A 20,874-nucleotide genomic window follows, 5' to 3' on the forward strand; every position below is an offset into this window, starting at 1 on the left:
ACACAATGCTCACATTTCTCGCGTTCAGCTTGCTTGTTCCTTTCATATAACAGCAGACATTACACGAGAACAGCGCAAAAAACTGAGAACGAAAGGGCGAAAGACGTGACTTTTTGCATTGAAATACACAGCAGACACCCCACTTCCGGGACAAGCCGTCCAACTTACGATGGGTTCACTCGCGCTCGTCTCTGAAAGCGGGAATGCGGCATCCAGCCACCTAGTGGAGATCAGTGCTCACTTCTGATCCGCCGCCGCAGGCGCGCGTGCTAAGTCGAGCGGGCATCAAACTGCGCACTCATGGCTACGCCCTCTCAATCGACAATGAGTAGCACTTACTCCAGTTCTCTATTGCTCGACGGCGGGCGTGAGCATTTTTCCTGTGGCGTCGCCCCGGCGAGCCAAGTAGAGAGGATAGCAACAAGCATACTTATGCGCTCCCCGTAGTTTGCTTTTTCCACTGTTCTGGAATTCTCTACACGGCTCGCACTGGTGAGATTGCTTCTGCGCTCCGCGGGCTCTCGCCCCTCCGAATTATGTGACAGCTGTGCCTATGAAAATGGCCAAAAAGAATCCTTGGACTTTGGCGAAGGCTAATGTATAAAGAGCCGATAAAATTCAACCAGCATTAAAAAGAGGACCTTGCTGTGATTTTCTTCCCGAACAATTACTTGAGTTATGAGCGGTCATCAACGCTGGTGACTAACTTTAATGCTTTACACAAATTTTTCCGACCAGCAACAGTATTTCGGTAAATTTTGGAACATTACGCAACACAACCAGGCTATTAACATGTGTGCCTCGCACGGATAATCAGAACGAAAGATGCACATTGAAAACAGTGAGCACTTGTTTCACCTTCGTTTTCTGTTTTCGTCCTTCGATGGCAAATTACAATGATAATTTTTTTCGGCTGGGCCATCCATTTCAGGTTCTCTAAACTGGGCTGCAGTAGAAACTACACCTGATCCAGTGTTGTAAACTGGTAGGATGCGCACTGACGCGCCTCTAATGCTCATGAATCGTCAAAAGTGAAGCTCGCGTTAAAGGTCAACAGTTGCCGTTCCCAAACGATATTCATTAAAATTTTGCGCTCAGTCTCTTCGACCCAGAGCTCTGAAAGATTTCGGCTGCCATTGCGTGTAGTAGACGTAAGTCACAGCGCACAAGGTAAGTGGTCGGCAATGCGAAAGTTGTAAATTTCAAATCATTAGATATGCTCTATCGCCTAAATATTGGGTTTTTATTAGCCTTCTATGATTCCAGGATCACTGTGGTTTTGCTGGGATGATCTGCTGTTTGGACCTTCAGGTTCTTCCGATGCTTCAACTCCAACGTCAGAACGCAAACCCAGACACCGGTGCCGACAAGGTTGAGAGTTCCACAAATCACGAGCAGCCAATCGTAGGCTCCAATTGTGTCTCTGAAGTAACCTGCAAAAAGAGGATCCTGCGCTGTAGAACACCAGCGAGAAAGCTTTCTAGCCATGATTTAAAAAAAAAAGCAGTGAGTAGACTTAGTGGCAAACAATATGAAGACGATTAGTTTAAGTCTAACTACAGGCCGTCCAGTACCCACTGGAGAATAATATAGACATGAGATTAAGAAATTTGTTGTCTCTAGCTCGGCCGTACCACCTTTGAACCTAAGCTTTTGTTTTCAGTGAAATGCCACCTGCTTAGAATTACACTACTAAAAAGATATCGGGCTCCTTTGTCCACTCCATAAACGACGACATTTACATCTTCTCAAAAGTTTGCGGTTGGTGCGCAGTGTTTCTTACTTCTCGTTGGCTTTTAGTTGCCCTTAATAAATCATTCGTTGCAGCACAGACTATCAGAAAACAGTCCTCGAAAGGGAGTTACTTTTTTGCTCCACACAAATTATATCTCCTTCTCTGTAACATATCTCCTTCTCTGTAACAAAATTATATCTCCTTCTCTGGCTTGAAGCTGTAATAACCGGAAAATAAAATTTTATTTGATCTTCACACAAACATAATTGCTTCCAAAACGACGAGGTGCCTAACCACGCCTCAAGAAATCGTTCATGCCCCCTTTTCGGGCGCAGGACAAAACGGTAACATAATCTTTCAACACAGTCTGCTGAGTACATTGCTCTGTACATTGCTGTGCACTGCAGCTTAACATTCCGAATCGGGACGCGCAACATGGCGCCGTTGTTAAGAGCTGCGGGACGTCCTCGGATTCTTCCACATTCGCTAAAAACACACTACATCCTGGAGTTTTCACATTTAACCTGCATCGAAATGCGGCCAGTATTCGCTCGGAGTCTATAAGCTCAGTGCCAGACCGGCAAAGCCAGGAAGCCACTACAGCTGAAAGCTGTGCGCAGTCCTGACTAGAACAAACATATAAATTACGGCATATATACGACCCTTCTATTTAGTAGACTGCGGCTCTGGAGCTTTCTATTATCTCTTCGTTATATTTCTTGACTGGATGTTGCCGCGTACCAAAAACGGTCACCACTTTACTTCTCGTTAAAACCAACGCTTTTCAGGTGCAGTGAATTGCCGTTTTTAATTCGTTTTAGAGATGACGTTCTATGGACGTGGAAAAGTGGTGCGTCGTTCAGTGGTTCCCATAGTTTACATGAGTGGAAACTAGGGCGAGTCGGTAAAGATGACTTATGATAAGTACAACGAACAGGAGGAACAAAGACAGAACCTGTTTGGTATACATCTGTCTTTACACTTCGTTCTGCTCGCGCTACAATTAATAGATCATCGTTTCTAAAATTTCCTGCGATTTTCGTTCACATTTGTATCTATGCATCACCAAAGGCTATCAGCAGTAGACCTCGGTTGATGTGATGTATAATACAGTGGAAGGTTTGGCTATGACGTCACTGGTTTTTATTCCCTGCAATGGGTCCTACGCACACTAATAGGGAACGCGTGACCATTGCGAGGCCAAAATGTAGCATTTCCTGTGAATATCGATATACTCTTGGTAAGAAGGGCCCGCTGTGAATTGGCAAGTCGTAGATTGCAACGTTATCTACAAAACAGGCTTATAGGAAAAATTCTCGAATATCCTGTGTTTACGTGCTCAATATGCTATGGTGGCCGGATGGCTCACTGTTAGCCTCGTAGCCTTGCCGACCGCAATATTGTGGCGGCCTATCATTGGAAGTCGTCTGCCGTCTGAAAATCTCCTGCATATGCCTGAAAACAGGATATTGCAATCACTGCGAAAACATGTTGTGCGCCATTGCTCCTGGACGCAGGAGCAACTTAGAGTAAAAAATTTGCCGTTTTGATTGTTTGGTAATACGGGAACTGTATTTCTAGGAATTTGTTATACTTATTACGTGCTCGTCATCTAGAAATCCGCGTGGCTATGAATTTAGTGTTTGCTTCCTAGTAGAGTTCCTCACAGGGTTGTTTCCTCACCATAGTGCGTCCAGAAAATGAATTATTTGAGCACTACTGGCAAAATACCTCGCGCGTGAATTCAAGGTAAATAAATAGCGGTAACATGGGATTCTTGACAGCACAAAATAGATGTACAATGCTCTAGAGGGTGTTTCAGTCCGCTAGGCAGCACTTCGACACGAAAAATTTTTTCTTTGCTTGAGCCCAAAAAAAAAAAAAAATTGTCTTGTTAGAGCTTTGGATAGCGCTCTCGACCCTTCTTATTGCTGCTTCCTGCGTGTTAAAGTCTTTCAAGGTATAACATTGAAACAAATGAGGTACATACCTATGAGCGAAGGCTTCACAAATGACAGCATTCCTGCAGTAGCGATGACGATGCCAAACGACATGGACAATCTTTCGTGTCCAAAATAGGACGCCAGAAGCATGGGAAAAAGGACCATGCCAGTGCCGACAAGAAAAGCTATAACCAACTCTGCGGCAAATATTAGAACGTGAGTGGGGATTACTGGCAGTAGAATAAGGAGAATGCCTTCTGCGCTCAATAAAATCACTATGGCGGCTTTGTTCCCAAGTAAGCCACGATCAACAGCGACTGGGATAACGAATCTCCCTGCGATTTCGGCAATGGCTCCCACTGATGACACTGTTACTGCGCTGGACACAGGTACTCCTCGGTCGATGGCGAAGTCGACAAAAAGCGATATGTAACACTCAAAGACCAGGCTGTAGGCGTTGAAGCTGTACACGATGAGATAAAAAATAGGGTTCTTTAAGACTGCCAGCCCATACTGCAGCGTTCGGGCTCTTTCTTCATTGCTCGACTCCGTTGAGTTTCGGGTTATCCCTTGGTTGTGGTTCCTGCTATATCTCCACCTCGGAGTACGTGGAAAGAGGCTGAATGCTAAACCGTTCATGAGAACGGCTCCGAAGATAAGAAGAGAGCCGCGCAAGCCGTAAATTCCGGCGAGGTACTCGAGCAGCTTGGGAAACACGAGCAGGCCCATGGTTACGCCCGTGTAGTTGATGCCCATGGCGAGACCCTTGTGTTTGTCGAAGTGCTCGTTGATGAATGTGGGTGCAACTATGAACACCATTCCGCCGCCGATGGCTGCGATAGAGAATTTATAGCAAAATAAGCATAGTGAGATAAAGTTCCTAATTGAGATAACAGCAGATAAAAGACTTTTATAGCAGCGCGGTCCGTTTTAATAATGTAGCCCACTACACAAACAGCAATCCACTGACTGAAGTTGAGGAGGTAATGCAGGAATATTTTGTCCCTACATTGAACGATGCAAGCGGTAAGCTAAAAAATAACGAAAGCAAATTAGTAGTGTACATTTTATTTCATAAAGATATTTTGTCTAATTGCTTTTAAACTAAAACTGGTCATACCTGATCTGTTATTCAAGCAATACTAATTTTTACACAACCTTTTTTATTGCAGCGGGCCCTCCGCTGTGCCTTTATGGCTTTTGCGTTCGACTGGTTATTTCAAGGTCGCAGGTTCTTTTGAGCAGCGGTGGCCGTAATTTCATGGAGGAGAAGCATAAAAATGTCCGTATGCTTTGCGATGACTGCGCCTGGAGAAGAACCGCAGCTCGTATAAACGAACGTCGACCCCCACACTACGGCGGCCCTCATTGCCTTTGTGTTGTTCGCGTATGTTAACATCCATACTTCGGATTTTATAATTTTGTTGCAGAGTTGCGCTGCATTTCGGGTCTTACCGTGTACAACGCCCAATGTAAACGTCATGACTTCAATGCTTGCGGCAAAGTAGCTGACGATGGCGCCAATGCTTGAAGTAGCTGCTCCCGCTATGATCACTGGCCGCGCAGTGAATTTATGAGCCACGGGACCGGTTATCAACCCTAGAACCAAAAGCATTAAAACTTCTGTATGTACATAGTGAAATCCCCACATCCAGAATTTTTAAAAATCCAAACACCACAGTTAATAAATGTCGGAAGACAAGTAAAAAAGAGAACTATTAGACTAATAGCCAGAAATTTTTCTCAAAAATCTAGCTCTCGAGATTTATTTTATGCGATTACGGAAGACTGGGCCGTTCGCAAGGGCGGCAGCTTGTCAGCGGTACTTTATTTTAAAGGTCGATAGAATTTGCTGGCATGAAAGGTAGAAAACTCTGAAATGAGAGCTTCACTTGATAAATTTATTTTATTATTTATTTATTCATTTTTTAGGCAATACAACTATTGCCCACGAGGCAAGGCAAAAGGAGATTTAGAAGTACAGAAATGTGGGCAAGTTGGTTATTACTATCCATGGTAAAACAGCGCGGAAAAAACACGAGGACGGAACAAACACGACAACACGAGCGCTGACTTTCAACTGACGATTTATTACGCACATGTGTACATATATAGCATTCCCGCCAAACACTAAACAAAACAAAACAAAAAAACACTGCATCATCAGATAAGGATCAGATAGTAAGGGAAATAGTAGAGGCATATCACATTGACAAAGGGGGTACAGCATGCATTAGTAAGCCCTCATTATCACTGGCTAACCGCGAAATCTCAGCTCTTCCTTACCAACTTTTCCAGTTCTCATTTCAAGTGCGCGCTAATCCTAGCATGGTCTACAAATAATGGACGACCCTATGTAATTGCCGGCACGTAGGCATACTTTCTACTGCCTAACTCGCGCTTAATTTCCCCATTGTAGATACCTCTTAGAAGCCTTCAACTATGTTTATTCCATCGCACTTAATTGAACATCATCATGCAACCTTTCTATCATCGCGTCCTGGTGACTAAACATATGTGTAGACTTGTATAAGACAGAACGTTTGTTCTGTGTAAAAGTCCTGAGTTAGTGCATTTTCTCTCTCACCGTCATCGCGGTGAAGTTATACCCCACTAACTTTTGCTGTTTTCATTTCTAGTGTGCGCTCATTCTAGCTCCCGTTTCTGCACCGCACCTTGCCTGGCAGGTGCAGGTCGTCTACAATGCTGGGTAGGGCGCATGATGTGCGATCTATTTTAATTTCAATGCCCCAATTAGCGATTTTCGATTTTGACTTCTCTTCTTCGCATTTGTGCAAGGCAGAATTTATAATTGTTTCGTGGTTTCTTACCAAAATGGCTGTAAATAATTGCTGGCCTGTAGCCATATATTCTATTGCCCAAATCTCGCTTTTTTCCGATATTGATACCTCTAGAAAGCCTGTAACGATGCTTAATCAATCACGCTTAATTGAACACCTTCATGGAACCTTTCTATTATCCCGTTATCGTGACTAAACATATGCGTGGAGTTGTACACGTTTCAGGCTACACGCAATAAGTTTATTTTGAATATCAATAAGGAAATAATAAGCACTATTGTAGTGGGAAAGCGCTAGTTCACGCCGCCGCGGTGGCTCAGTGGGTATGGTGCTCGGCTGCTGACCCGAAAGACGCGGGTTCGATCCCGGCCGCGGCGGTTGAATTTCTTTGGAGGAGAAATTCTAGAGGCACGTGTACTGTGCGATGTCAGTGCACGTAAAAGAACCCCAGGTGGTCGAAATTTCCGGAGCCCTCCACTACGGCGTCTCTCATAGCCTTAGTCGCTTTGGGACGTTAAACCCCATTAACTAAACCAACTACTTCACGCGGTGAACCGGCTGACCCATTTTGTGTGAAGCTTGGCCTTCAGTTAACTTGGCCAAGCCATAAATATATTAACCAGTTGATATGGTTATATTTTTTTTATATTTTCTATATTTTTCGGTATTTCTATTTTCCTTCTATATTTATATTCCTTCTATATTTATATTCTTGTATGACTGCTGAACAACCCTGTACCACCTTCCCCCCCCCCCCCCCCCCTTTATGTATTCTCCCTAACGGGACCCTTAAGGGTTAATAAATGATGATGACGATGATGACGTATCTACTTTTTCGTGCGGAAATGCGAAAGCTGCGCGTGGTCCGCAACCCGCGCCATGTGTTGGGCCAGCACCAAACATTGCGAGGGGGGTATTCAGCGGGTTCAGTATGATGGCGCTACGACTGCACGACGTCGTACGGGTGCCCTAACAGCGTTATTCAAGATGATTTATGGGACATGCGGGGCATCTTAGATGTGGAAGATTGAGTATTTGTGCTTTTAGAAGACATATACGGAAGTAACGAATTGCTTATAAAATGAGAAAATGTATCAGCCGCCGCGGTGGCTCAGCGGTTATGGTGCTCGGCTGCTGTCCCGAAAGACGCGGGTTCGATCCCGGCCGCGGCGGCTAGAATTTCTTTAGAGGAGAAATTCTAGAGGCCCGTGTACTGTGCGATGTCAGTGCACGTTAAAGAGCCCCATGTGGTCGAAATTTCCGGAGCCCTCCACTACGGCGTCTCTCATAGCCTTAGTCGCTTTGGGACGTTAAAGCCCATAAACCAACCAACCAATGTATCAGAGCCTATAGAGATACAGCGGGGGCTTAGGCAAAGATATCCTCTGTCACTTTCGCTGTTCATGTTGTACCTACAAGGGTTAGAGACAAAAGCAGAGAAGAGCGGACTCAGCTTCAACGTTTCTTTTTTCAAGCTGGGCGAATGTTTTAAACAGTCATTACGCGGATGATATAGGGATAATGGCTGACAACAAGCAAGATTTACAGAAGCACGTAGACATCCGTGGTACAGAGATAGATAGATTAGGTTTGAGGTTTAGTAAGAAAAATCAGCAATCCCGGCATTTAATGAAGAGGGCGGCGAGCATAGAATACAGGAGATCACGCTATAGGTAGTGGATAAGTACAAGTATCTTGGAATGTGGATATATAACGTGCTGAACATCAGACATAGCATGAAGAATGTTTGATGACAATAGTTAGTATTAATGCAGCTATCATAAAAAATAGGGGATCGCGGAATTTCAAAAGGCACGAGGGGGTAACAGGGATCTGGAAAAGGGTGATTGTTCCTAGTTTGTCTTTCGGAAATGCTGTCCTGTGTGCAGGAGACCAGATGTTCAAGCAAAGTCAGCAATCAAACAACATGGCGTAGAAAGTCTTGTTTTGGTAGCGCGTGGCAGTACAAATCAAGGAGTACAGATTGATATGGGATGGGCGTCGTTCGAGAGGAGAGACCGATTCAGAAAAAATGGAGAAAATCAGTAAGTTAGGAAAGTTTTAAGTCACTTGTGCATGAGGAATGGCCACACAAAATTGAGAAAGCGAAATAAAAAACTGACAAGCACATGTCTCGGCAGGTATTTCCGGAGAAATCAGCAATTATCGGTTAAGAAAAAGAATAAATAAACCGAGAGGGGTCTGTGTAAAACACGGGTGCTGAGGAAACCGGCACTGGAAACATACCGAATGTTTAAGCAGGAAATTGCCAAAGAAAATATCAAAGATAATTGTAGGGGAAGCTCTCTGCTGTTCGAGACTAGGACGGTAGTTTCGCGGACTAAGACCGCGTGGTATCTCGTGGTATCAGGTCTGATACCACGAGATTTACAAGTTATGCGGTGCGTGGGGAGAGCAGGAGGAAACGGCTGAACACTGGATATTTTTCTGATAAGGGCTTCACCCTTCAGTTGAAAGCAGCGGGGCTGATTTATTCAAAGCATTGGCATTTAATGACAATGCAGAAAAAATAGATTTTAGGCTATTAGAAGTAACCAAACGAAGGTTATCTGATTTCACGACACATGGCTATGTGGCAGCCAGCCAGCTATCAAGCCAGCCGGCCAGCTTAGATGGGCCGTATTATGATGTCTTAGCTATGTTCTCCGAATTCGCTCTTTTCTCGTGGTTTGTTACATGCGTGTGGTCTTTTGCCACTGTGCTTTTAATGTTTGTAGATAGCTCATGCACATAAATCATCGCATCTTTGTAATAAATACAATGTTGAAAAAAAAAGTTTCGTGGCGGTGTGGAAGCGTCCCCGTCCCGTACGATGTCGGCCCGGGTTCGATTCCCACCTATACCCCAATTTTCTTTCTATTCTTACGACTGACAGTTCAAGCGGTCACGTTAAGTACAGCCTGTGCCTGCAACTTTCCCGTCCACGACATTCATGAGCCAAGACAGGCATTCGCCTCAATATTATCGCTACTGGAATTTGAATCCGTGGCGGCGCCAACAGATCAGTTTCACTGGCCACTGGAAGAGCCAATCATGCCTTATGTTAAATTCCAACACATTCCCACTCTTTGCATTGCACATAGCCTTCTTCATCAGCTAATACTACTGTTGAATTAATATCCCGGACATACGTGCCGAAAACTCACGAATTCAAAACCGTGACCCAGCCGCGCTTAACACATGCTTTCACACTTCTACCTGGTTGAACTACTTTAAAACCGCGCCGCATTTTTTTAAATGGAGAAAACGGCAGCTTTTTCCTTACCAGCAAGGTACATGACAGCGCATGTGACCATAATTGGCCAAGAGCCATCGCTCTTGTTTGTCTGGAAGGTATCCTGTATGGCGACGAAGAGGAACCCTGAAGAACGTCTCACCGCCATTGCAAAGCAGCTGGCCACTGCACATGCCCCTGCATGAGATAACATTTTAGAACACATGCAGAGGTTCTGCGGCTCACCGCCCTTACCGTGATTTCACGTGCACACAACCCTAAGAATGTGTGGATCTACATCTACAGGAGCTACAAACTGTACTCCTAGTGCCGCCTTGTGGGATTGCGTGAAAAGTCCTTCAATTTTGAGGTTGTCCTTGTTCTATAACTTTAAATATGGAAGGCGTAGATCATCCTAAGAGAGGTGCTCCGCTTATGCTAATATATAAAAGGCTTGGTGAACCTCGCGAAAAAAAAAACACATGAAATTTTTTTTTCTTCACGGCCACTTTCCGGTGGCGCTACTAGGGACCCCGGCTATGAAAAGAAAACATACTTTTTTTCTTCTAGTTTAGCTATACATGTCCTAGAGAAAAATTGTTTTTCTTGCTTCATATCTGGGACCCCTAGTAGCACCACCGGAAAGTGGCCATGAAGAAAAAAAAATTTCTGCCGGTTTTCATTCGCGAGGTGCACCAAGTCCCTTATAAGTTACTGTAAACGGCGCGCCTCGCTTAGTATGTTACAAAGTACCAAAACTGATTTTCGGTAAGAGTTACAAGGCTAACTCTTCGGAAGTAATAAAAAAACTGCTCGTCTTCAAGCGTTGCAACCTTTGCAGTGGCCAGTGATGAGCAAAATATAAACACGATCGTCTACTTAACGGCTATTTGTAAGGGCACCCTCCAGCTATCTCCTAACTGAGCATCGCCAAAGGCAGCAATGTGTCGCTTTTCTGCTGTTCTGGGGTGGTCTCGAGGGTCCGCTTTTCCACCGCCTCAGCAACGCCATCTCTCGCTCAGTAGGGTAAGGAACATTTTTCCGTGAGTGGTGGCTGACCGTAGACACAGCGGTGACTCATTTATTACGCAAAAAATTACGAGGAACTTTAGCAGCTAAAGTGGTGAAAGGCAAAAGCCTGAATGCTGCATTCTGCTACGCGACTGTTCACTTCACATTCTGTTGGTGCATTAATTAACTGCAAATTAATTATGCTTAAGCTTCGTCTTAGGAGTGGAACGTGACAGCGTGTTGTAGCGCTGCCAGGGAGTCCACGGAACACCACCACCTGTTCGGCGTGACGCGTTGCCCTTTGAATGCAACGCTTTTTGAGGAAAGGTTCTACGCGTTGCTCGTCGGTAAATTGGTTGTTGAGGAAAGGAAATGTATCTGTCTCTCATATCTCGGTGGACACCTAAACCTCGCTGTAACGGGAAGGGAGGAAGATGGGAGTGAACGAAGACACCCCTTACGAAAATGGCAGATATGGGCCAGATATATTTTATATATGGCGGTATGTACTCATATATGGGATCATATACAGTTGAATAGGTCCATATATGGCCGTATATACGGCCAGATATGACCACGGGAAACCTGATATGCCGCCATATACTGCTATGTATGGGCGTATAAGACCACAAATACGGGCAGATACGGCCATAAGGTACCTTATATACTGCCATATACTGCTATATATAGTCGTATTTGCGTCCTTATATAAATGCTCTTTCTTTATATGGGGACCTTCAAATCCTTATATGGAAACAATCTCGCAGATATGGAACATATTCTACCTCATATATGGGATGCTTGTGCCATATACTTCCGAACTTAAATAATTAACTTTGTGTCAAACATGATATTATTGGTTAATTAAGATGGTGAAACACAACGCACAACAAGGTACTAAGCTTTGTATGATTGAGGCTTCAATCAAGTTGGACTGCTATTACATACCGGTGTTTAATTAAGGTGAATTAAAGTACAGTGCTATAAATCACCTTCAGCTTTGCTATGATTTAAATGCACTAATACATGCATATACGCGCTTTCTATCTTGAGTAGACTTCGAACCTTCCTGACGAACTGAACCTTCCTGACTGGGTCTAAATAAGTGGATTACAAGTCCAGCGAGTTGGTTGCGATCGAAACCATAGTTTTTAGGAACATTGATAGATTATAGAGTCCCGGACGTACAGTCGCGGGTAAAAAAGATTAGCACACACGACGGAACACCGGAGCGCCTGAATGACAACGCGTGGCGCTGCGGGTGGCGAAGAGGCTGATAACGAGAGCGCCGGGCCATTCCCATTCTACAGTATTAGGGGGGTTCAGCGGACTGCCACGGACAGCAAAATTACTGGCTAAATCAGCGCTATCATCTATTGTTCCCGCGAGTTCCCTTTGACAAACCATCGCGGACATAAAAAAAGGTAATAAAAAGAGGCTATCTTTGCTTATGATAACCGAGCCAAAATAAATGCCGCAAGCACAGTCACGTAGGGTCGGCACTTCAACGCTCGGGCGGTGCACGCTTGATAAAGCTTACTTCATGCCGTCCCCCACTACGCTGCAAACATGGAAACGGCCCGTTAGGCAGGTCTGCGTACCGCAGCGCCGCGAGGTGAGATATACAAATTCTGATCCCCAATGATCTGTGCTAATATTTTTTGCTCGCGACTGTACAACAAGCGATTGGGGATCGAACTCAGCCCCTTTGCAAACGTGATGAATACTCAAACCATCAAGCCGGTGGTGCGGTGTACGTTCCTTCTTTGGGCGCTGTTCCCCAAAACTATGTCGTTCTGAAGGAATGGGAAACCTGCATTGTTTGCGGTAATGCCAGACAATAAACGTTTGCAAAACCGCTGCAGCATACAACCATTTCTTGTCCGGGAGCGTAAATAATACAGCGCTGCTTGCGGCACAGGGATGAAGATTAGAACGCTCTAGCATGATTGTCAGAGAAAAAATACAAAACGTTTGGAAATTCGTCTATCTAGAGTTGCCTGCAAAACATTTACAATGCAGACGAGAAAAACTCCACAGCTACACGCAAATCTTTTACCCATCGCCTTTTGCGCGCCGCCGAGTATCCGTGGTGTACTGACCAAGCTCGCCATTCTACTCCGACTGTTGTGCCACAGCTGAACAGTTTGTAAAAAACCTACTGCAAATTGTTCTTGATACTATGCGCGTTGGTCTGTTTCTTTTCGCCTCAACTTTTTCTTCCCTTCATAATCCACCCTTCCCTGCCGGCCGATATTCAGATGCCAGTTCTGAGACCGGCCGTCACGGGGAAGCAAGACATCCTTTATTAAGGCGGAAGCCTTTAATGCCTCATCGTTGTAAGCAGAAGTTGTCGACAGAAATGTCACGCTTTAAAATTGGTCGAAACGGTCGTGACGTCACAGTGCGCGAATTTCAAACGGGGCCAATTGTACTTTGGCTACTATCCATGCAATCAATTAAAGGGATCGTATAGTGAAGCTCCAAGTTAGTGCGACTTACTTAACCAATTAGCCTAATTAACCTTTCTAGTCAGACCAGATAAATAAATAAAATTGAATAGGAAATTGGCCGAGGTCGGGAATCGAGCCCAGGTCTCCCGTGTGCGAGACGAGCACGCTACCACTCCGCCATGCCAGCTCTTTTTTCTTTATTGCATGGAAGAACTTCCGTAGAAAGGAGGAAAACTTCAATCAGACTGGTTCGCGTCTCAAGTTACCGGGCTGCTTAATAGGGCTATGGCGGGCTCCTATTAAGCAGCTCCGCCATGCCAGCTCGATGGTTTGGAATGAACAAAGGCGCGTCTAGTGAATACGGTCCCGTATATTCATATAAGACCTTATATGCCCAATTCCCTATTTGTTCATATCTGGATTTTTTCATATCAGACCAGATATGACATTTCCGTACGGGTGGCTAGGTGGTGTTGGGCTACTCCAGCTCCGTGTCACCTCCCTCTTTCTTTCGCTCCGGAAGGCACGCAGAGGGAACCAGTGCTTGGCAGAGGGGCGCTACAAGCGCGAGTGAAAAGCACCGTCTCCCGCGACTCCCCACAGTTGACCGGGCAGACCTGTCTCCCCTCCCATTGAGAAGTTGCGCGTAACGCCCTTTCTCTTGAAAAAAGACCAGTTGCGCACATGCTTTGCACGTGTTGGACTGCCTGGAAATCTGTTTGCGCTGACGCTTGCTTTTTCCTTCCTGCTAGAACGCTGACGAAGTTAAGAGGATTAGGAAAATGTACAAGAGCGATAGAAAATAATGTGAACAGCATCTTGCCTACGCACTGTGAAATTGGAATTCATGTCTGTAGCGTACTTGTGTTCGAATTAGGCGCCGCGCTTTTGGCATTTCTTTCTATCGCGACAGTACCTTCTCAGTGTAGGTTCCAAGAAAGAGTATTCAGCGATTTTTTTCTGCGCCGAACTTGAAAAAAAAAAGAGAACTGACAGTGCATCAGGTCCACTTCCTGGAGCAGATTGTTGACGAAAGCACCGTTACCATTGCGGCGAAATGTGTGTCGCAAGTAATTGGCAAGCTCATTTAAGACGTGGAATTCGAGCTTAATACCTTTGGCTAAGCCACACGTTGCTAATCCACACGTTACTAAGCCAGTTGGCTAAGCCACACGTTGCTAAGCCAGTTGGCTAAGCCACACGTTGCACTTGCCATCTTGTTGAAAAGTGAAGCCAAGGATCTTGATGTGGCTCCGTCGGGGAATAGGGTTTTGCGCGAGAGAGAGTTGAATGAGTTCGCGGTAGGAAGAAGCGGTTTTTTGAGGAGCGTTAGAAACCACGATGTATTCCGACTTTTCGGCGGAACAACTCATACCTATGCGGCGTGCATGCTCCTGAACGACGTCGAGGCCTTGCTGCAAAGTGGATTCTAGTTCGCCGGCGTTTCCTGTGGTAGACCAGAGAGAGATATCATCCGCATATTAGCGTGGCGTAGGCCAGGAATTTCAGCGAGTTTTCGGGGCAGTTCTTTCATTGCCAAGTTGAAAAGCATAGGTGAAAGAATGGATCCCTGTGGTGTACCTGCGGAGAGGGGAAAGGGGGCGGAAGGTGTGCCGTCGGGGCCAATGATTCGGAGGGTCCTGTCTGTAAGAAAGTCTTTGATGTAGTTGAACATGGGGACCCCAGGGCGAGTGTCTGCCAGGTTGGTGAGAATTGCGGAGTGGGCGACATTATCAAAAGCCTTTTTGATATCCACGCCGGTCAAAACTCGAAGCTGTGCGCTGCTTGGGAAGGCGTACAAATCCTCATAGATTTACCGTCCAATGTCTTGTGTGCATACTTGGGCGCGGAATCCGACCATAGTGGGAGCAAGACAGCGATTGGTATGCAGGTGCCATTCGAGGCGGGTAAAGGCCATCTTCTCCATCAGCTTCCCTAGGCAAGAAGTCATGGATATAGGTCGGAGGTTAGTGATGAGCGCAGAGGATTTTCCTGGTTTCGGAATCATAATTACGTGTGCCTCTTTCCACGCAGCGGGAATTTTCCCGGAGCGCCAAACAGTATTAAAGATCTGAATAAGTTCGTCTAGTTCTGAATCGGAGGTTACGTAGTATACCATAGGTAATTTTATCTGGGCCGGGTGCTGTGTTTCGCTTAAGGGAGCGTAGAGCAGCCTGAAGTTCGGCGAATGTGAAGTCGGAATTCATTCCTTGCTCGTCTGCTTCTTCTTCGGTGTAAGGGTATGACGGGGAGCTGGCAGGAGAAGTAGAGGCTGGGTAAAATTGATTTCGGATTTGCTCAGCCAGCTCTTCTTGTGAGATGGAGAGGGCCAACTGTAGCTTTTGAAGTGTGTTACGAGGTTTACCCTGTCCAAGTAGGGTGCGCATAATGTGCCAGACTTTTGGAGTGTGGAGTCTCTCGACCATGTCATCGCAGAGCTGAAGCCAGTTGTTCGTGGCTAGTTGGTCAGCGTATTCTTGGGCTGCTTGCGTTAGTTCAGCAACTTTTCTTTTCAGTGCGTGGCTAGATTTACAGTTGCGCCAAGCTTTTATGGCCTGGCGACGTTGTTTCCGTAGCCCAAGTAGGTGTGTGTCAATGTATGGATAGTCGGGAGATCGGTGGATATGTTTGGTGTGTTGGGAGACGGTCTCCATAATGGCGCTACACCATTTTTCGGGGTCCTCGAGTGAGACTGATAAGGAGTCGAGGGCCGGCCGAGCCTTTGGCCAGTCTACGAGCATAGTGGGAGGTAGATGTGTTCCGGGTGGTCTGGAGGGTCGCTGGGACGTGAGCGTTATCTGAAGAATACAGTGATCACTCCCCATCGTGTCACCCGTATTACTCCAGGAAGCGCGGAGATCGCTGCGAATCCATGCAAGGTCGGTGTTTGTGTCGGATTGTGCTACACATCCTAGACGTGTAGGCATGAACGTGTCATTCAGGAGGGTGAGGTGATGAATACTGGCGAAGCGGTCGAGTTTTCGTCCGGAGGCTGAAGTACGGTCGTATCCCCATGCAGGGTGTGGGCAGTTGAAGTCACCAAGAAGGACGAAAGTAGTAGGGACATTAGAGGCAGGGAGGGCCGTATGCAAAGGTGGGATGCTGGTTTTAGAGTCGGAGGGAGTCTAGTAGCAGTTTAAAATCGTGATACGGTGACCCTGATAGGTGGAGTGTGTCAGGACATGCTCTTTCGTCCCTGAGTTGAGGTGGGATGTATCTTCCTGAATGGTGGGTATCGTGCGCCGTATGTATGTAACCGTCAAAATCGGCGGAGGAGGGGGCGTTTGATGTCCTTTTCTCTTCATGACTATACTTGGCTGAGTAAAATGGTCGTAACCTGGAAGAGAAAAGGCACCGTGCGTTTCGTGCAGTGCGATGACGTCTGGGTTAACGCCAGTAATCCGCATGTGTTGCAAGAGGGCATTTTTCTTGCGACGAAAACCGCGGCAGTTCCACTGCCATATAATTAGAGGGTTTTGGGGTGGGGACGTGTGTCGCATGATATCACTCATCATGCGGGTCTTCCTCCATGGTGTCGAGGTTAGGCACAGGAGGGGCGCTTGCGCGCTTTCGAGGGGGAGCATTGGAGTCTGTGTCGGGAGAGCATGGGGCAGAGGACGCGAGGGAGAGGAGATGGTGCTCTAGTTGCTCGACGCGAGCCGTCAGTTGTTGTAAGGCCAATAGGACGGGAGCAAAGGATTGCTGTATGAGAGCAATAGCGTTGTCGGTAGGGAGGGGTGAAAGTGGAGTAGGTGTGGAGGGACGTGAGTAAAACCGGTGTTGGAAGGACGGGGGAGGGGGTGCGATGGATGTGGGAGATGGACCGCTCACCTGGTGACTTGGTGGAGTCTGCGACTGCATCACGGAAGCTTGCGGTTTAGTAGAGGGGGTGGAGGTGCTGGTTGCCGCACCAGAAGTGGTGGACGGTGGCCGCTTGGCAGAGGGCTTGGTTCGAGATTGACTTCTTTGCGCGGTCTCGTGCCCCGGGCTGTTGCTGCTGCTGCTGCTGCAGGAGAGCTGAAGGGCCTTGTAGCGGTTCGAGGTAGGCAGGGGCGGCCAGATGGTCGCGTCGGCTTTAGGGGGTGGAGGGGCGGCGCGGGCGCGATGGCGTCGTTGGGCGAGGTGCCACTTTAGGACTGCAGCGTCGGCGTCTTTCCTTGCGGGGCACTCAGGATGAGACGGTGTGTGGTCGCCCTTGCAGTTCCAGCAGTGTGGTTTATATTCATGTGGGGTAGTCGTTGGGTCTTGGTCAGGAGAAAACGGTTGGCTGCAAATCGAGCACCGAACAAGGCTAGGCTTGTTAGGACAGACGTCGGCACGGTGCCCTATGGCGTGACAATGCGTGCATTGTTTACTGTGGGGCTTTTGCGGGCAGACGCGGTCCACTCCGCTGTAGAAGACGGCATAGCGTGGTAGACGGGGCCCTTCGACGGTGAGCAGAAGTGTGTTGGTACGACCGAGACGGCGGGCGCTTAGTAGTCGGGTGCCGTCAACACGAAGGTTAGCGGCAAAGTCGTCTTCGGTAAAGTCCATGGTGATGCCGTGTATAACACCACGGGCGTTAATGGGGTCGTTAGCTACTTACGAGGTGACTTCGTACTGGGTGTTGTTCAGTGAAACTTGCTTGAGTTGGAGCAGCTTGTTAGCAGCGGCTGGGCGGTGGGTATCGATGGCCAGGATGTTTTGCGAGGTGCGGAGTTTGATGTAGGTATTGTCACGTTCAGTCTTGGTTAGGCGGGCGGAATCCATGACGGACCGACAGAGCACAGGGAATAAAGTGTTGCCGAGGTTGAGGTGGTTCGCAAATTTCATGACGATCGTGGCTGCGGTGGCTTGCCGGGGCGCCGCGGGAGCATAGTGCTTGTGATTCAGCGCCTGGGCTGCTGACTGGCTAGGCGAGCTCCCCGCCGTTCCGGCTGCGAGCATGCTGGCGAGCGCGGGGGGCGTTGCCCCGGCGGTGCAGATGTAGGCTTGGCTTAGCGCGCCAGGCGTGGGCGGCCAGCCAGATGCTGATGTGCCAGAAAACGGCGCAGAACGCTTGGAATTTTGATTACCAGGCGTACAGGCGATGAAGTAGCACTCCTATAGACCGGTTGGTGGCGATCCGAGGTCAGGAACCTGGACGTAGACGTGATTTTCCCGCCGGCGACGTGCCGACACAGAATTTCGGAAATGACTAAGCAGGCATGAAAAAAGTGCAATATAATCACTGTTTTACATTCGTTACAAGTCCGGACAATGAAGCTGGCTGACTGGCTTCAACATTGTAGTGAATTAAAACGAGGCCGCAGCGATTATGTCGGACTTTTTCATGCCTCACTCATTGACGTCCCACTCATAGTTCAGTTATTGAAATTTAAACAGCAAGAGAAAAAAAACGATAATAAATTATTTAGCAGTTGTAGGAACACCACGTGGTAGTCCATGTATAATAATGACTCACGCATCATTAAAAAGAAGATAACACGCACCCAAAAGTTAGGTGTCCATACTCCTTTAAGTGCCCTTAGAGTTTGAAGAACAGGTGTCTAATTGACTCACATAATGAAATCAGCCGCATACCTAACATGGTCGGCTGGAATTGCGAAAAACGCATCGTTACTACACACAGACAATGGTAGTGCTATATACTGGATGTCATCAGGATGAACACTGCTTTGCTTTATGTACATGTATTCCGCTCAGAGAAGCATGGGTGTAAGTAAACAAAGTAAACAAAAACACTAAGTATTTCTTCCTGAGTATGTTGCAGGAGTTTTGTGTTAGGTATTTCCTCAGGGCATTAATTTAATTATGGACAGTAAAGGAATTTTGGCGTGATGTATCGCATTGTGATAGTAAACTTCAGGAAGGGTTTAGCGATGTGAAATGCAATAAATTACTTTACAAAATGCAATGCACTTCCTAGTTTTCTTTCTATTGATCAAGAAAAAGGTTTTGGGTGGCAGGGATTCACCAATATCAATATAAAAATTTTAAACCGCTGTATGCAACGTGATACAAATCCATACAGAAAACTTATAAGCGAAACATCGTGAAAAACTACATAAGCACGCTCAGAAAAACGACATCGTACCCACAACGCGCACGCACGCATGTAAAGAAAAAACTGCCCTAACCCGCTGAGCCACACAGATGTATAAAAAAAACCGTAGTTTGAAACTACAGATACCCGCTCCAAGAACGCCCCCAAAACCACTGCCTATTACTCAGTGCATTCCTTCTGTTTACACAAAGAAACAAAGCAACTCCTAGGACTCTTACCAGTGATGGCATATTGAAAACACCCCAGACTATGTAAATCCGCTCCCAGTTTTCACTCATGAATTTAGTTCCAAAATAGTCTCTGTTCCAGTGGACCCTCATGTGCATGCGCAAGCATGCATGATCTCCATGGAAAGAGATGAAATTTTATCTTCGATATATAAACACAGCAGTAGGTCGAGCCACCCATAATTAGCGAAGTTTGTTTTCGCTTTCGGAGGGAATATCTTGGCGCTCTCCTAGCTGACTGCAAACTGAACGAGAGAGCGACGTCCACCTTCCCCCCCCCCTCCCTCTTCCCTGTTACCCAGATGACGTCACTCGTGCTCGCCAAACGGCAGCACATGGAGCCTATACTTAACTTCGACACCACAGCCATCATTCGGCTATTAAAACCCCATTCGAAACACCATGTGAGAAAAAAAATGCAATGTAAATTATTTATTTTGTTCCGTCTACAGCAAGGCAAGCGAACAGCGCATGTGAACAAAACAAAATATTTTGCCCGTCTACTTTCAGCTGTTGTGCAGAACTAGCCTGATTCCTGTGTCTGGGTGAAGGGTCTACCGAAGTATATATTTTTAAACTGGCTGCAAGTGAATACCTCTGTGCAATGTAGAAAAAGAAGGCGATATGCGTGTTCGCGTTTCATTCCGGCAGGATTGTACAGCCTATCCTACCTGACGCTCACGCGTATTCTGTTTGCTTCTTAGTATGATGACTCCCCATATTACGGCAAAAAATACTAAATCAGAAAAAGATAGCTTTTCTCTCTTGAATTGAAGTTAATTGTGCACGCAACCAGACCATATCACGGCGCTTTCCGAGCTCTCCAGCGCCATCATAAGCTGCTTTGATGAGACCCTTGCTTTCGACGAATAAGCGCTAGTCCGCATTGTTTGTTGTAACTATGCGTAGCTGCCGCTATTCGTTGGCCTAATCCCAAATGATCAGGCTTGATCCAGTCGTTGAAACTTAACTCGGTGAATTTATTAACATGTTAAACACAAGAATCAAATGCAACCAACTACACATCTCCCGGAACGCTCGAGCAGTCAGCGAAGCTAGCTGCTCGTCGTTCGGCGTCCGGAGTACAACTGGCCCTCGCTCTCCCCACGCTGTGCAAAGCCCCTTCCAACCGCGGCACCTTTGAGGGGGCATCGGCGCCCGCGCTCACACAAAGAGCTTCCGCTTTGGGTGAGCCGGCACGGCTCATAACTGATTACTTCGGAAGACCAGAGCGCGAGCCTCCAAACGCCCCCCCCCCCCCCCCCCCCCAGGCGCTCCCCGGGCCAGAAGGACATGTGGCTGAAAACGACAAGTGGGAGATCGCACACAAAAAAAGAACACTAATGGGCGGTAGGGTCAGCCCGTCCCTGACCGTCGCGCCGGAAGGTCGCCCTTGACTGTCGCGCAGGAAGGTCGCAACATT

At 46.9% G+C, this 20,874-nt stretch overlaps 1 protein-coding gene and 1 pseudogene across 9 annotated transcripts in view; one reads left to right on the forward strand and one right to left on the reverse strand.

Moving 5' to 3' along the window:
- Nucleotides 1–1,215: 1,215 nt before the first annotated feature.
- LOC149361751 (monocarboxylate transporter 12-like) overlaps nt 1,216–20,874 on the reverse strand; it is a 52,801-nt gene continuing 33,142 nt past the window's right edge. For 7 of the 9 annotated variants that reach the window (XM_089572788.1, XM_089572786.1, XM_089572783.1 and 4 more), the window contains 4 exons: nt 9,766–9,912; nt 5,134–5,277; nt 3,726–4,511; nt 1,216–1,433 (listed from right to left, as the gene is read on the reverse strand). In XM_089572788.1, the coding sequence (XP_089428914.1) occupies nt 1,255–1,433; nt 3,726–4,511; nt 5,134–5,277; nt 9,766–9,883 (1,227 nt within the window). In that variant the 5' untranslated portion in view covers nt 9,884–9,912 and the 3' untranslated portion in view covers nt 1,216–1,254. Of the gene's footprint in view, nt 1,434–3,725; nt 4,512–5,133; nt 5,278–9,765; nt 9,913–17,009; nt 20,672–20,874 lie in introns of those variants that run through there. The other 2 variants (XM_089572789.1, XM_089572787.1) reach the window with 2 other exon arrangements.
- LOC149361752 (uncharacterized) lies at nt 8,001–9,221 on the forward strand (annotated as a pseudogene).

The sequence above is a fragment of the Amblyomma mixtum genome, chromosome 2, assembly GCF_055824585.1.
Source record: "Amblyomma mixtum isolate Tamu chromosome 2, ASM5582458v1, whole genome shotgun sequence".
NCBI classification, from domain to species: domain Eukaryota; kingdom Metazoa; phylum Arthropoda; class Arachnida; order Ixodida; family Ixodidae; genus Amblyomma; species Amblyomma mixtum.